Source organism: Mirounga leonina, unplaced genomic scaffold (genome assembly GCF_011800145.1).
Source record: "Mirounga leonina isolate KUSES-001 unplaced genomic scaffold, KU_Mleo_1.0 Mir_129, whole genome shotgun sequence".
NCBI classification, from domain to species: Eukaryota; Metazoa; Chordata; class Mammalia; order Carnivora; family Phocidae; genus Mirounga; species Mirounga leonina.
Genome location: NW_023270323.1, coordinates 28813659 through 28827549, shown reverse-complemented (window position 1 = coordinate 28827549; position 13891 = coordinate 28813659). Strand labels below are relative to the sequence as shown.

The 13891-nt window shown below is 34.5% G+C and overlaps 1 protein-coding gene across 6 annotated transcripts in view; it reads right to left on the bottom strand.

The window, feature by feature from the left end:
* EPHA5 (EPH receptor A5) overlaps window positions 1-13891 on the bottom strand; it is a 341721-nt gene that overhangs the window by 295123 nt on the left and 32707 nt on the right. For all 6 annotated transcript variants that reach the window (XM_035004891.1, XM_035004894.1, XM_035004893.1 and 3 more), the window contains exon 2: window positions 11143-11207. In XM_035004891.1, the coding sequence (XP_034860782.1) occupies window positions 11143-11207 (65 nt within the window). The remainder of the gene's footprint in view (window positions 1-11142; window positions 11208-13891) is intronic.

Here is a 13891-nt window from a genome sequence, read left to right as displayed (position 1 = left end):
CAAGTCTCTTGCTTATGAGCAAGTTGCAGATACAAAAATATAAAAACAAAAGAGAAAGCCAATATTTACTATCAATTAATATTGCTTCTTTATGTGGGATTTCCTTACATGATTTTAACACTTCCAAAATGTTATTATGACTATACAGTGCCATAGGTGATGGATCTGAACTTATTCAGAAAATACATTCCAATTCAGCTTTATTTCTTAATATTTGATCTGGAACACAGATAACGGAAATAGTGTTCCTCTGCTTCATGAATGTCTAACTTAATCCTTCATTAGGGCACGAATGTCATTCATGGGGGCCCCACTCTTACGACCTAAGCACAACCTAAAGGCCCTACCTCCTCAAACAATCAGGGGCCCTGTGATGTCAACATATGAATTTCGATGAGGACACAAACATTCAGACCGTAGCACCCACCAGTCTACAAAATGATCGTTCTGCTTTTGATAAATAGTTTTCTCCTTTCACTGTGAATTTTCACTTCTTGCTACAATTAGTGCACATTCCTGTTTTGTTTTTGTGAAAGTGAATTGTTCATCAGGGAAAAAAAATGTTTTAGAAATCTTTATATGTGTACTACCATGTAAATGGCCAGGTGACTTCTGGTAAAACCTCTTAAGTCTTCATTTAATAAAGAATCTTGATGCTTTATTTAACAAACAAATATATTTTTCCATCTTTACGTTTTAAGTAAATATACTTAGTAAGATAATGATCAAGATATAATGATATTGTAAGTGCATCCGTTACTAAGTACCTCCTGGGGAAAATAAAAATAAGAACAAAAACCAAGAACGGAAACCAAGATAAAGAATAGTAGCAACCCCACACACTGTTTAATAAGGCCAGGCAGTGTGCTAAACATTACAGTGTTACCTCACCCTAATCCTTATAAGAACATTGTTCAGTAGTAGTCTTATACACAAACTTATAGATGAGGAAATAGAGATGTAGAGATTAAACAACTTGCTACACATTTGTAATAAAAGGTAGAGCCAGATTTGTAATCTAGATTAACTGTTTTCAAAGTCTCCATGTCAAACACACTGCTTCTAAGGAGGTCAGTATTTAAATAAATTAGTAATCTGGATTGAGCCCAATAGAGAGTGGACCCCAGATTTGTGTGTATGTTTGTACGGGTTGTATTTTTCACAATTCTAGGTGATGTCATTCAAACGTGTCTGTTTGCATAGGAGAGCAATGGTTTATCAATGTAATCTCAGTGCTTGGCATATATTAGTCTTTTGGTAAAATAAGTTGTATAATTAAATAATCCTAGCTCAGGATTGCATGACACAAAATGAATTAGAACACTTTGATGTCGCTTTCCATTATTCTATTTTTAGCCAAAAATGTGAAGTCTTTTCGTTCCAAACAACCACCACTTCCTAGAGATTCAGATGCCTAGTTATTTATCAACCAGTAACAGACATAGTTAGTGTAAATTTACATCAAAGGCATCGAGTGACATGATAGGGGTAAAGACAAAAAGGTCTTTACACTGGAGAAACTTACAGTAGTCACACAAAAAAATAGGTAAATCTAAAATATCTAAATTTTAGTGTGCTCAATACACAATGAGTGCCATATTGATTCAGCCTGGGAAGTGGTCACCCTGTTGAGGGGTAATGAAAGGTCTCATGTTTTAAACTTCAGCTGGGCCTTAAAGAATATGATTAGCAGTAAGATGGGTTATATGGAGGGTGGGAGGTGAAGCAGTTCAAGCAATTTGTGCAAAACGCTAGAGGTAGAAATTTATATGAATCCTTTGAGGAGTTAAGAAGAGAGAAATTAGTTCATTTGGAGGAAAGTGTGCTGGGGTGTAAGATCACAAAGATCGCAGCGGCTAGGCTCCAGAGGACAGAGATTGCAAGCTGAGTGGTCTGGACCATCACTTTCTGCATTAGTGTAAGCAATGAATAGCATAAAAGAAAAAAGAGAGAGAGAGAAACAGAGGGGAGGAAAGAATAAGGCAATGAATAGCAAAAACACCTCAAAAACTTCAAACACGAGAGGAGTCTTGAGCATTCTCTCTCCCCCTGCTGCCTTTAATGGAAATAATCAACAGGAATGCTGGATGATTACAGTATATTTTTTCTCTGTGGGAGAGGGAGATTATGTACTCAGAACCATAAAGCATTTTGCTTGCAAAATTAATTCAAATTGACTTGCATGGGCGCACTGTCACATGAATTGAAAACAGCTGAAGAATGGTGAGAGGAGAAAAAAAAAGATTATGATAAACAGCAATCAAACTACTCAGAAAAATACCTAGTGTTTGGACCCTGGGGACCTCTGGAAGCCCCAGTTTTATTTAACATCTTCATTAATGAGTGGGAAGATGGGAGCAAAAAAAAAAAAAATCATCATATTCACATATGGAAACTGGTACAAACAGCAATGAGAGCAGAACATTTTTTTCAGAAGGAAAAGGATTGTAGACCTAGATTTTACATGGACCACACCATTTGGCAAAGAAAGTCTAGACAGAAACCTAGAAATCCTCATAGACATAATGAGGAAAAGGGAACTATGAGGACCCAGTATGAAACAGGTGGAAACGATATTGGGAAACGACTGTTGGATGCAAGTGTGTACACAGGCGTCTCACATCACAGGCGAGGTGACAGGAACTTGTATATGACTCTTTAGAAATGATCTGCCAAACTGTTCACATTTATGCTCCCTGCTTGTTATACAGACCAATGGAAAAATCCATCAAAAAAGGAATGCATGGGAAGAATTGTTTCAGTAGAAAACTAGACAAGGTGTTGAGTATGGATAGCATAGCTGTACACACTGCAATCTGGAGGGAAAAAGAGATAGGGGTTGAGGTGGAGGGAAGAAGAAGAATTTCACAGCACGATTTGAAAACGGGGAGGAGAATAATTAGTCTTGGAGCCATATCTTCCTGCGGAAATAGGACTTAAACCATGGTCTGAAGGATGAAGCCTTTAGCTAGGTGATTACAGGTAGGTTAAGGAAGGATTAACAAAAGGATTTCATGGATAAGGTCATTCTCCAGTTTACATTTGAGAGTATCCCTTATAATGTGGGAAAGTGTTTTGAGAGCCTCTAAAGAAAAAAATATTTGCAATATTTTATAGTGACTTTGAACAAATAAACAAAGTGATACCTAATAAATAAATAATACAAGCATGTCTCAATCCCATTTTGCAGGAATATACTGTGACTATTACTAATTCATTCAATATAATTGCATATATCAAAGACTAAATACAACATTTGCCTCGTATGCCAAGGCAGAGCTGGACATTTTAAAGAACTTTCTTCATAATTGCTAAGTTTCCATGTGGGAAATCTAAATGCAAAATTGTACTTCTTCTAAACTTCAGTGTATGCTTAATGACTATCTTGAATTCCTTAAATTATTTATCTTAATTACCTTACGGGTTGGGTGTTCTTTTTGTTTTTCTAAAAAATAATGAATACAAAGCTACTTTGGAACAGGATTGTTCTTCATTATACTGGCATTTGCATTATATAGTATAATATCCATTCCCTTTAGAATTATTTTCTATCACTGTCCAAATAAAGTGCTTTTCTATATCCACTAATGTGTTCTTTTTTACCCACTTCAGCATTACGTTAATCTTTATTAGCCTCTCCGTGCTCAGTGTGGGCCTCAATGCTTGTCATTATCCTTCCTCTCCTTCAGTGGAAAGCAAAGCCAAAATAAGATTCTGGCAAAACTTACCCTGATCATAATCAAGATGTAAGCGATTACCAGTGTTCAAATATTTTTCCTCATCCTTTTTGCCTTTAATTTTGGGGAAAATGAATCATACACAAACTACCCCACACACACACTTTTGGTAAATCTGTGTATCAGAATAGAAAACCCAGTTTAAGTTCTTCCTGATTCAAGTGAATCCACGTAACACACTAACAATATATCCACAGTCCATTTTGAATAATCTAAGCCTGAGTTATTTTCAACTTTAAAAGTAAGTACACAGGTTCTCTAGCTCAAAGAAATCAGAACATAGAAAAAAGTGACACTAAAACAAGAAAAGCCATAAACTCCTGTTTTGAAGTATCTTGAATGGAAGACTATTGCTTGTTCTTTCTCCCCCAGGCAGAGACCCAGTTACTCTGTCTCTATTTTATTACAAATATGATTTAAGTCAATATTCTGAAATCTTTCTCAAATGAATAAATTATTGCAAATGATCCTAATAGCCCCTGCAATCAGCGTAAGAAAAGATTTCACAATAAAGCTTATTTTATTTGAATGAAAGAAGAGACAGCAAAAATAAAAGAAGAGCTTGCAGCACAATTCAGAGGTGATGCACTGGGGAATGTGGTGGCTTGCCCATTGCGAGCTCCAGGAAGTACAGAGAACTCAGTGGGGAAATGGCAGCCTCCACTAAAGCAAAGGAGGCAGGTGTATCTTGTGATCTTTTGTAAGACCAACACATGGGAAAAAAAAAAAAGAGCAATAGTGGAATTTCTGAGACACAAGAGTATAATCTACTCTAAACAAACATCATGACCATTAATTATATTCTCCTGAGGATAAGCCTTGAAAACACTTGCTAAAATTTCTCAGAAAACAATGTTATTTACATCTATGCTTAGAGTATGAAGATTAATCAATATTAAATGCTTCAGAAGATGACTAAAATAAATTTAATGTAATTAAAAGGAAGCAAAATACATCTTCAGGTTCTGTACAGATAGGCTGATAAAGTTATGGATACAAGATTGAGTGTTTAAGGGAAGAAAATAAAAGGGAGAGAGAGGAAAGCCTTAAGTGAGGAAATAGTTATTTTATTTTTTATTTTATTTTTAGATTTGTTTATTTGTATCAGAGAGAGAAGGAGGGGCAGAGGGAGAAGGAGAAAGAGAATCTCAAGCAGACTCCCTGCCAAGCCTGGAGCCTGACACATGACTCGATCCCAGGACCCTGAGATCATGCAATCATGAGATCATGATCTGAGCTGAAATCAAGAGTCCCTAGAAAATAGTTATTTTCTAGTCCCCTAGAAAATAGTTATTTGAGAAGAGTCTATTGATTCTACTGTTATTCAGCCAAATGATTCAATCAGAGAATTGGGATAAATGTATTGCTATGAAGTTTGTTCATCTATTCTAAATACTTGCATAATCTTAATTGAAATGGGATTTATACAACATGACTTTTACCTTTATTTTTTTATATATTTTTTTAGATTTTATTTATTCATTTATTTGGGAGAGAGCACATGAGAGGGGGGAAGGTCAGAGGGAAAAGCAGACTCCCCGCCGAGCAGGGAGCCCGATACTGGACTCGATCCCGGGACTCCAGGATCATGACCTGAGCCGACGGCAGTCGCTTAACCAACTGAGCCACCCAGGCGCCCCGACTTTTACCTCTAAAGAAAAATACATTCTTGACGGTTTTGCTTACCTTTTTCTGAAATCTAGATATGGAATTTGCTACTATACGTGCCATTTAATGGGAAAGTGAAGATAATAAAGTCTATTCACTTGAAAAATTAAAATAGTTGTAAAACTTACAAGTATTTTATTTTATTTTATTTTTAAGATTTAATCTACTTATTTGCCAGAGAGAGAGAGAGCACAAGTCGGGGGGGAGTGGTAGGCAGAGGGAGAAGGAGAAGCAGGCTCCTTAACTGTATTCAGCGTGAAATTAGAGTATTGAGTCTCATGTTTGGGTGTCGAAATACAAAAATTCTTGAACTCTACCAACTTCTTTCAATGGTCAAATGCCAAAGAGACAGGGGAGTGGTTATTGCTTTTAACTACCAAAATGCTGCTTTCTGGATATATCTGGAAACAGCAATAGAGAAGCAGCCTTTAAATCAACCAACATCTTCTCTATTTCTTTGATAATTTAGGGATCAAGTGGTGCTTTTTATCCTAAAAACAATACTGGGAGACAAATGACATAATAGTCACACAACCCCACCTAGCACTTAGGAAAGCCAAGATTCACAGAGGTCCCCAAAACAATAGTGAATTATAGATATAACTGGGAGTCAAGTTAATTCATTCCTTTAATGATCTATCTATTATGTAATTATATGTGTGTGTATTAAATACACACAATATAACAAATGCAACATACTCCTGAGCACTTATGTGCTATATATACATTTTTTTTCAAACACTTATGATCCGGCAATGGATAGAATGCAACCCACTCTGGCTCATTTAAAACTTTTTAAAGATGAATTTCCTTTTCAGCATCAATTACTCTTTTATATAAACTAGAAATCTGGGCAACATCCAGAATCTAGTCATGTCTCTGGAGACCTAACTGTTTGGAGGACTTCGCCTCTGGTTTAAAATAATCAGTCTCCTGGAAGACCTGGGCTTGAAATAGAATCAGTCTCTTACCAGCTGCCTAACCTTGGGCAATTCACTTATCCTTACTGAGCCTCCTTTTCCTCATCTACAAGAAGAATACTAAGTATATTTTTTTGCATTGCCATTGTCAGTATTAAATAAATTTATGTACTTGCAAAAGTATTTTTTCATGGGAAGACAATTAGAAACAATGATATGATACCACATGTGCCAAATATAATACATGTGCTCTTCCCAGTGTAGCACAAACTACCAGAGTGACCTTGAGCAAATACTGTCACCTCTCTGCCACTTTTGTACATCTATAGAAAGAAAAGACAGAACTAGAAAGCATTTCATTGGCCACATTGTTCTAACACACTTTGATTACTCATTCTAAAAATAATAATGCTGCCTCGAGTTCCAGCAGGTCAGGGACTTCTGTTTTCTTCAGTGCTATACTATACTCACTGTGCCTAGAAAACTCACTGACATATACTAAGTGCCCAATCTTATTGAATGAATGAATGCAGAAAATTTGCATAAAAAGCAAACCTTGCTGTAATATAGTACTTCTAGATATGTCCAGATTAAAAAAGGGAAGGAGAGTTTAAGTTATTACCATGAAGTATGTGTGCGTGATGTGCCTGCACATACACGTACGGTCTCTCTCATATACTGTGGCTAAAGAGCACATGCTGAAGCCCAAATTCAAACGATGTTTCCTGATTAAGGTGAAGTACTCAAACAAAATCTAGGAAGAAACTATCTCAGCATGTAATAATCAGATATTTTTTTTAAGACCCTCCTGAAACAAAAGAAAATCCTGATGATTGTATTTTTTAAAGATGTTGTTTATTTATTTGAGAGAGAGAGAGTACACACATGCGTGCAGGCACACAAGCGGGGAGAGGGGGTGGAGGGACAGACAGACTCTGCTCTGTGAGCGCTGATCCCCATTCGGCTAGATCTCTGGACCCACTCTAAAATACTGCTAACATTACAGACTGGCAATTTAAATAAGAAGAGTATTAGATGGAAATTGAGTCAAAGAGGATAATTTGCTGACTCTCACAAAACAGCAACCTTTACTCAGCTTTGGGCTGTTGAGGTCATAGAAGGCTGCTAGTTCCAGTATTCTGAAACTTCCAACTAAACAGAGAAGCCAGAAATTCAGATTTTATATGAAATCTCTCAATCTTTAAGTGCTGACAAGGAATTCAAATGGATATACTTATATGGAAAAATAAACAAAAAACCTGTTGGATCTCTTGGTTTAAGGAGAATAGAAATGCAGTAGAAGGTCAAAGAAAGAATATTTGCTGGGTGCCGACACTGTGCCAAGTTCTACTCTCAGTCCCACTTTTTAAATCCTTATGTAAAACTATACCTCAGTAATTTGTGCTCCATTTTATAAATTTAAACACAATAAAGTAAGTTATCCTTCTAATACATGTTTACGGAAGTTCTCTTGTATGCCGGGACCTGAGCCAACTTGTAGAAACAGTGCAGAATGGTAAATGTGAGATAGGCATAAGAAGCCCAGGAGCTGACAAGCATAGAAAATGTATCACAGGTGCAGTGATTGTTTCTAAGAAGTGTGTGGAATGTGTGCATGACTTTAAGGGATGGATAACAGTGTTTCTCTTAAATACTTGCCTAATTCTTAAGTGCAGATTTGGGGTAACTAAATAAAATATTCATTCCTAAGGCCTGAAGTTCGGAAAATATTCTGAAAAGGAGATTATTCTTATTCACTTAGTTTAATAAAGGCTTTCAGACTGGGGGAGTTCTGAGTCAGATCAAATCAAGACAGCCTTACAAGAACAGTCTTCCCGGAAGCTATCAGATCAAATAAGGACAATTCCCTGGGATCCAGCCTTTGAAGAATCTCCTGTCCCACTCTGCTGATCCAGTGCATGCTAGCCTGCTGCTTTTTTACCTTGCCAGCAGGTTTTTGGTTTTTGAAGGCTACCTCACAGCTGGAGATGCAGGAAAGAACATAAGGCACCTTAAAATGATAACGCTATTAAAATAAAGTAAAAGAAAGAAAGAAAGAAAATATCCAGTTCCAATAAATAATAAAATTTTTAACCTAATTTAATCTTTACATTTTTTTAAAATGCTAAAGTTAGTGCTGCTGTTCTAACAATAGTCCATCATTTTTCTTGCATAAATGATCCCTGTATTGCTCCATGACTGGCTAATTTCCGGAGTTCCAGAAAATTGATTCTGACAATGTTTGCCAGTTTTCTCATGGCTTTTATGGAGAAGAATATTTGTAGAGGCCTTTACTCCACAATTTTCGATGGCATCACTTTTGATCTATATTTCACCTAGAATAAGATTGCTTATCTAATCATAAATGGCACAGCCTAACAATAGAGTAATATATTAATTAATTCTTATTAGAATTAATTACACCTTGAACATTCATTTCTTTAAACTATAATTTTAAAATTTCCTTTACTTTGTATTTGAATGACATAACACAAAATGAAACATCTATGTACTGTACACATTGGACAAGTGTGGACAAGTACATACTTGGGCATATAAATGCACATTCACTAAGTTTCTCTACCTTAAATTTTTTTCTTTAAAATTAACATCAGGCATAGTTATGTCAAAAGAAACATAATTCAAAACATTGTAAGAATGTTGGAAAGGAAACTCATTGATTAAAAAACTGAACGAAGGGCACCTGGGTGGCTCAGTCGGTTCACAATCCGACTCTTGATTTCGAATCAGGTCATGGTCTCAGGGTCATGGGATCGAGACCTGTGTTGGGCTCTGCACTGAGTGTGGAGCCTGTTTAAGATTCTCTCTCTCTCCCTCTGCCTACCCCCGCCCTCACTGACACTCTCTCTCTAAAAAAAAAATATATATATATATATATAAATTGAAATCTAAAAATTTGAAAAAATTAAAAACCGAACAAAATATACAGTATACTAACAATTATAATGGAAAGAAAAAGAAAGCATAAAGTTGTTAGAATGAATAGAGCTCATTCTGGATATGAAGGGACTATGTTGTTATAAAGGAAACGATTGTGTTTTATACAAAACTCATGTACAAAATTGGGTAATCTCCCCCCAAATTTTAGCGCAAAAGCAACTACGAATCAGATTTACCCTCAAAGATGCACTCTGACAAATCTTCTTCTGAATAACTTCTGGATAGAAAGAGGAAACACACAAAACTAGATTCAAAGGGAATATGACATATTTTCTCAGGCTTTTAAAAAATTAACTTCAACCCCACCTGTCAGCCATCTTCCCAGAAAGGGCAATTTAAAATATTGACATAACAGATCATTTTTGGTATGTGAAAAAATTGAGAGTACAAAATATAGCTATAGGTTCTCATAGATGGATATTAGCCAGCCATTTACTTGTACAGGGGTAATGATAGATGAAAGAAAGAAAATGATTTGAGATGAAGGGTAGGAGGAAGAAAACAGAAAGGAAGAAGGAAGAACATAAGAAAGATAAAAGAGGGACTAAGAGAATAAACACCATTATGTTGGCACTAGCTATACCTGGTTGGTACTATACTTTCTCCCTTTGGCTTATATTTATGTCCTAATATCTTAACAATCTGTTAATATACTTTATTTATAGTGTATCTCTAAATGTAACCATAATTTTTAACAACCAAAAAGAAATACCATGTTAATGAAAGAAATCACATTGAGATTAGGATGTTAGCATATAAACTATGAATTAGAACAATTAATACCACTCGTTTTACCTCCATAATAACTCTGTTTGTAAAGGACTGAATAATACACCTGATTTTTTCATCAAATGCAAAAAAATAATAACAATAAGTTTTAAATATTTGGATTATGACAATATTAGATTACTTAATTACACCAAAATTAACTTTGGAAGTCATATGAACTATTACCAGTGTGAAAATTTTCTAAATGAATTACATATACACACTATACCATAAAGTTTTAAATGTTCAAATTGCTTAAATTAAATTCTCAAAATAGAGTATTGAAAAATACTATTTGTGCTTGCCACAAAATGATTCTATAATGAATTTGGGTAGTTTGAGTATGAAAATTATAAAATAGTTAATTTTTTTAAATTTCATAAACGTTATTATGTTATGTTAGTCACCATAAATATTAAAGTTATATGTAAATAAAAATCTCTCAAAATCTGAATTGTTTTGAATATAATAGTCATGCAATACAGTTATATTTTCTGTGTAATATAATGATTTTATGCCACAATATTTTACTTACATTCATTTTCCATCTGATAATATATATTTTTAATTGAGCAGAAGATAATAGAATACTTTTTAATATAATCCATGTATTAAGATTGTTAGTATTATACATTAACATGCATATTGCTTTAAAAATGGCTTACCTAATCTTTACCCAAAATACTTTATTTCTAATGTACACCAGTAAAATAAATTACTAGCAGAAACAATTACTGATTATAAAAATCTTCCAATGAAACACCTTTCTGAAAGTTTTCACTGAAGAAAAATTTAAGAATTGGAAGAAAACCTTTGATTACTGACTTGATAGTCTGAGAAACTTTTAATCCCAGTAAAATTTAAAGGAATTTCTTATATTATTTTCAATCCCTAATGTAGTGAATAAAATACAAAATAAACCGTGTTTGAATCAACACTGGTCACTGACTTGCTAACTTTCATTTCCTGTTCAATATAACCAGGATAATAGCAAATCAAAATATATTCAGTTAATTTTCATGTGTGACATTTAACATGCTGTCAACTCAGATAGCTTAAGTTGTAGGGAAAATATCATAAAGGCTTACCCCATTTTTTGGAAAAGCAATCCATCCCAAGTCCCCCATGACAGTACGTGAATCCAACAAATTCACTGAAAGAAAAAGAACACAAAACTGAGTCAATTGTATAAAAAAGTATACCATTTTCATAGTGTTATTAAAGTGCATATTTCTTACATAACTGAAGTTAAATTAAGTATTCATCATGAATATGAGAGTTGTAATTTAATGAAAACATTATTTGGATGCACAAGAACAAGTGATTTTGAATAAACATTTGGAGAACAATTACAGCAAAAATACATAAACAAGTCATTACTCTAAGTGCTCTTTCTTGTCAAATAAGAATAAAGGAAAAGTATTAGTAAAAAGAAAAAAAAAATGAAAGTCCACAGAAAACTGTAAGGACTATGCCACTCCTTTAAAGGCTCTCAATTTGGGGATTAAGCTGCCATAAATTTGTGACTACACATATTGTATTTTCTTCTGAAAAGCTATTATGAAGCAATTAACAAATAACTTACATTAAACAGAAATAAGCTATCCCCAAGTTTGTAAGATTTTTTTTTGGGATATTAACTGAAATCTGTAATCCAAATTGCAAGTTAAATTAAGAAATAAATCTACACACCCATAACTAAGCCAAGAAAATTATAGCAGCTCTCAGGGTTGTTGCTAGAGTTAAGTGTCTACTGCATTCCCAAAAATATCTTCTACTTACAAATAACCACAGTCTACAATGTGCTTCTTATAGAACTATCAGCTACATTTTTGAAATGCAGACCTCAGTTATGGCTGGATATACATAAATATCTGGAACTCTCAGAATGGAAGTCTGAATATCATTATTACAAAAGGAAGCCATGAAAGAGTGTTTATGCAACAAGTTTATCTACTGTTCTCCTCCCCCCACCCCAAATTAAACTAGCTTACAGGATGCTGAGTAGTCAAACAGCTTCAGACCTGGGTCACAGACGATCATCTTTCCAGCCTATTATGCCTATCCCAAGTGATCTACCTGGCACACCAGGCAGCTGAAACAGTCTGAAAGGGAAACAACTGGGTTATCCCTAGTCAGAGGTACTGAAGCTTCCTTATACTACATTCAAGAAACACTACCTTGAAATGCTACCAATTCTAAAAAAGAAAAAAAAAAAAGATTCTATCTGTAAATGTGAAGCTAGAGTACTAAAGTAGTAATAGCTGATAGACAGAGAATGTGTTACAATACTACTATAAGAAAATATAAGATGAAATTATTACAACCAAGGACATTAGGATCACAATTGAAATAAAAATTTTCTACACACTATAGAAATTATGTGCACTTAAGCCTTATCATCCATTTTTATTTCATATAACATATGCAAACTTATAGATCTTATACACTAAGTTAACAGTCTATAATAATACTAGTTATATAAAGATAAATCAAAGTTTTAAAGTTTTAGAAAACACAGATATATACTCAATACCACATATATATGGCAGTCTTCTATGATGTGTGTGTATTCAATATACTTGTCTACTTCTCTCATTAGGTTCTGAGCTCTTTAACTCTAAAAATCTATGCCCATAGAATGTTTGCATCATCTTTAGCCTACACATATCAGAGTGGCTTTATAGAATAATAAAATAAATAATTTGTTGGATTATTCTTTTTTAGAAGAAATTGGCCTAGCTGAAAAACTATTGTTGAAAACAGCAAAAACAAACGAAAACTGTTCCACTACCGACTGACCTTGCAAATCCACCAGTCATCCCACTAAATCTAATTTTTTAGTTAGATCCATACTCTTTTTACTCTCTTGTTGGCTTTTCTAGTTTCCATGGGAATAAAGTTACATTAAACTTAAATGCCCTTGTCCTCATTTCAGTTTTTCTGGGACACTAGGGCTATGTCTAGACATGACTAAATACCATGGGAGTGCAGAACTTAAATTGTTATGTTTATTCATCCTTTTGATTCATTTGATTCACCTTTGATATTGAGTAGCAGCATATCTGTGTAGACCTGATAAAGTAGAGCAAATTAGCAAGCTAAAGGCCTTCTACTATGATGGCAGTCAAATTGAACTTAATCCTATATTGGCAAACTGATGTGAATAGGAATTCTAGGAATTCATAACTAGCCTGCCATGAGAAACACAACATTCCTTGTAGACCTCTTAGTAACATGTGGATCTTCAAATATTTATTATTACCACCAGAATTCCAGATGTCTTTCTAAAATTTAGTTACCCCCACTTGAATTAACTTTAATCTAAATTACTATTCTTAACTCTTTTTTTGGCTTAAAATATATATGTGTATGTGAAATTAAATGAATGAATTCAAAATACTAGCTTGGCTGTTAATACATTTTGGGGAATTTTCAACATTGGCATACATTTCTAAAGACTGTATTTATTTATTTGACAGAGAGAGACACAGCGAGAGAGGGAACACAAGCAGGGGGAGTGGGAGAGGGAGAAGCAGGCCTCCCGTGGAGCAGGGAGCCCGATGCAGTGCTAGATCCCAGGACCCTGGGATCATGACCTGAGCCAAAGGCAGATGCTTAATGACTGAGCCACCCAGGCGCCCCGGCATACATTTCTAAACACATGAAAATACCCACAACAAAATGTACATTATCTTTCTTATGATGATCTTGTCAAAAGTTTTTCTTCAAAGAAATAGATTAGGAGGTTTATAAGATACACACGTATGTCACTTCCCACTGCTGTCTAAAATCGGTTTTGTTTTGGAAACAAATGTTTTCATAAAATTCACAATG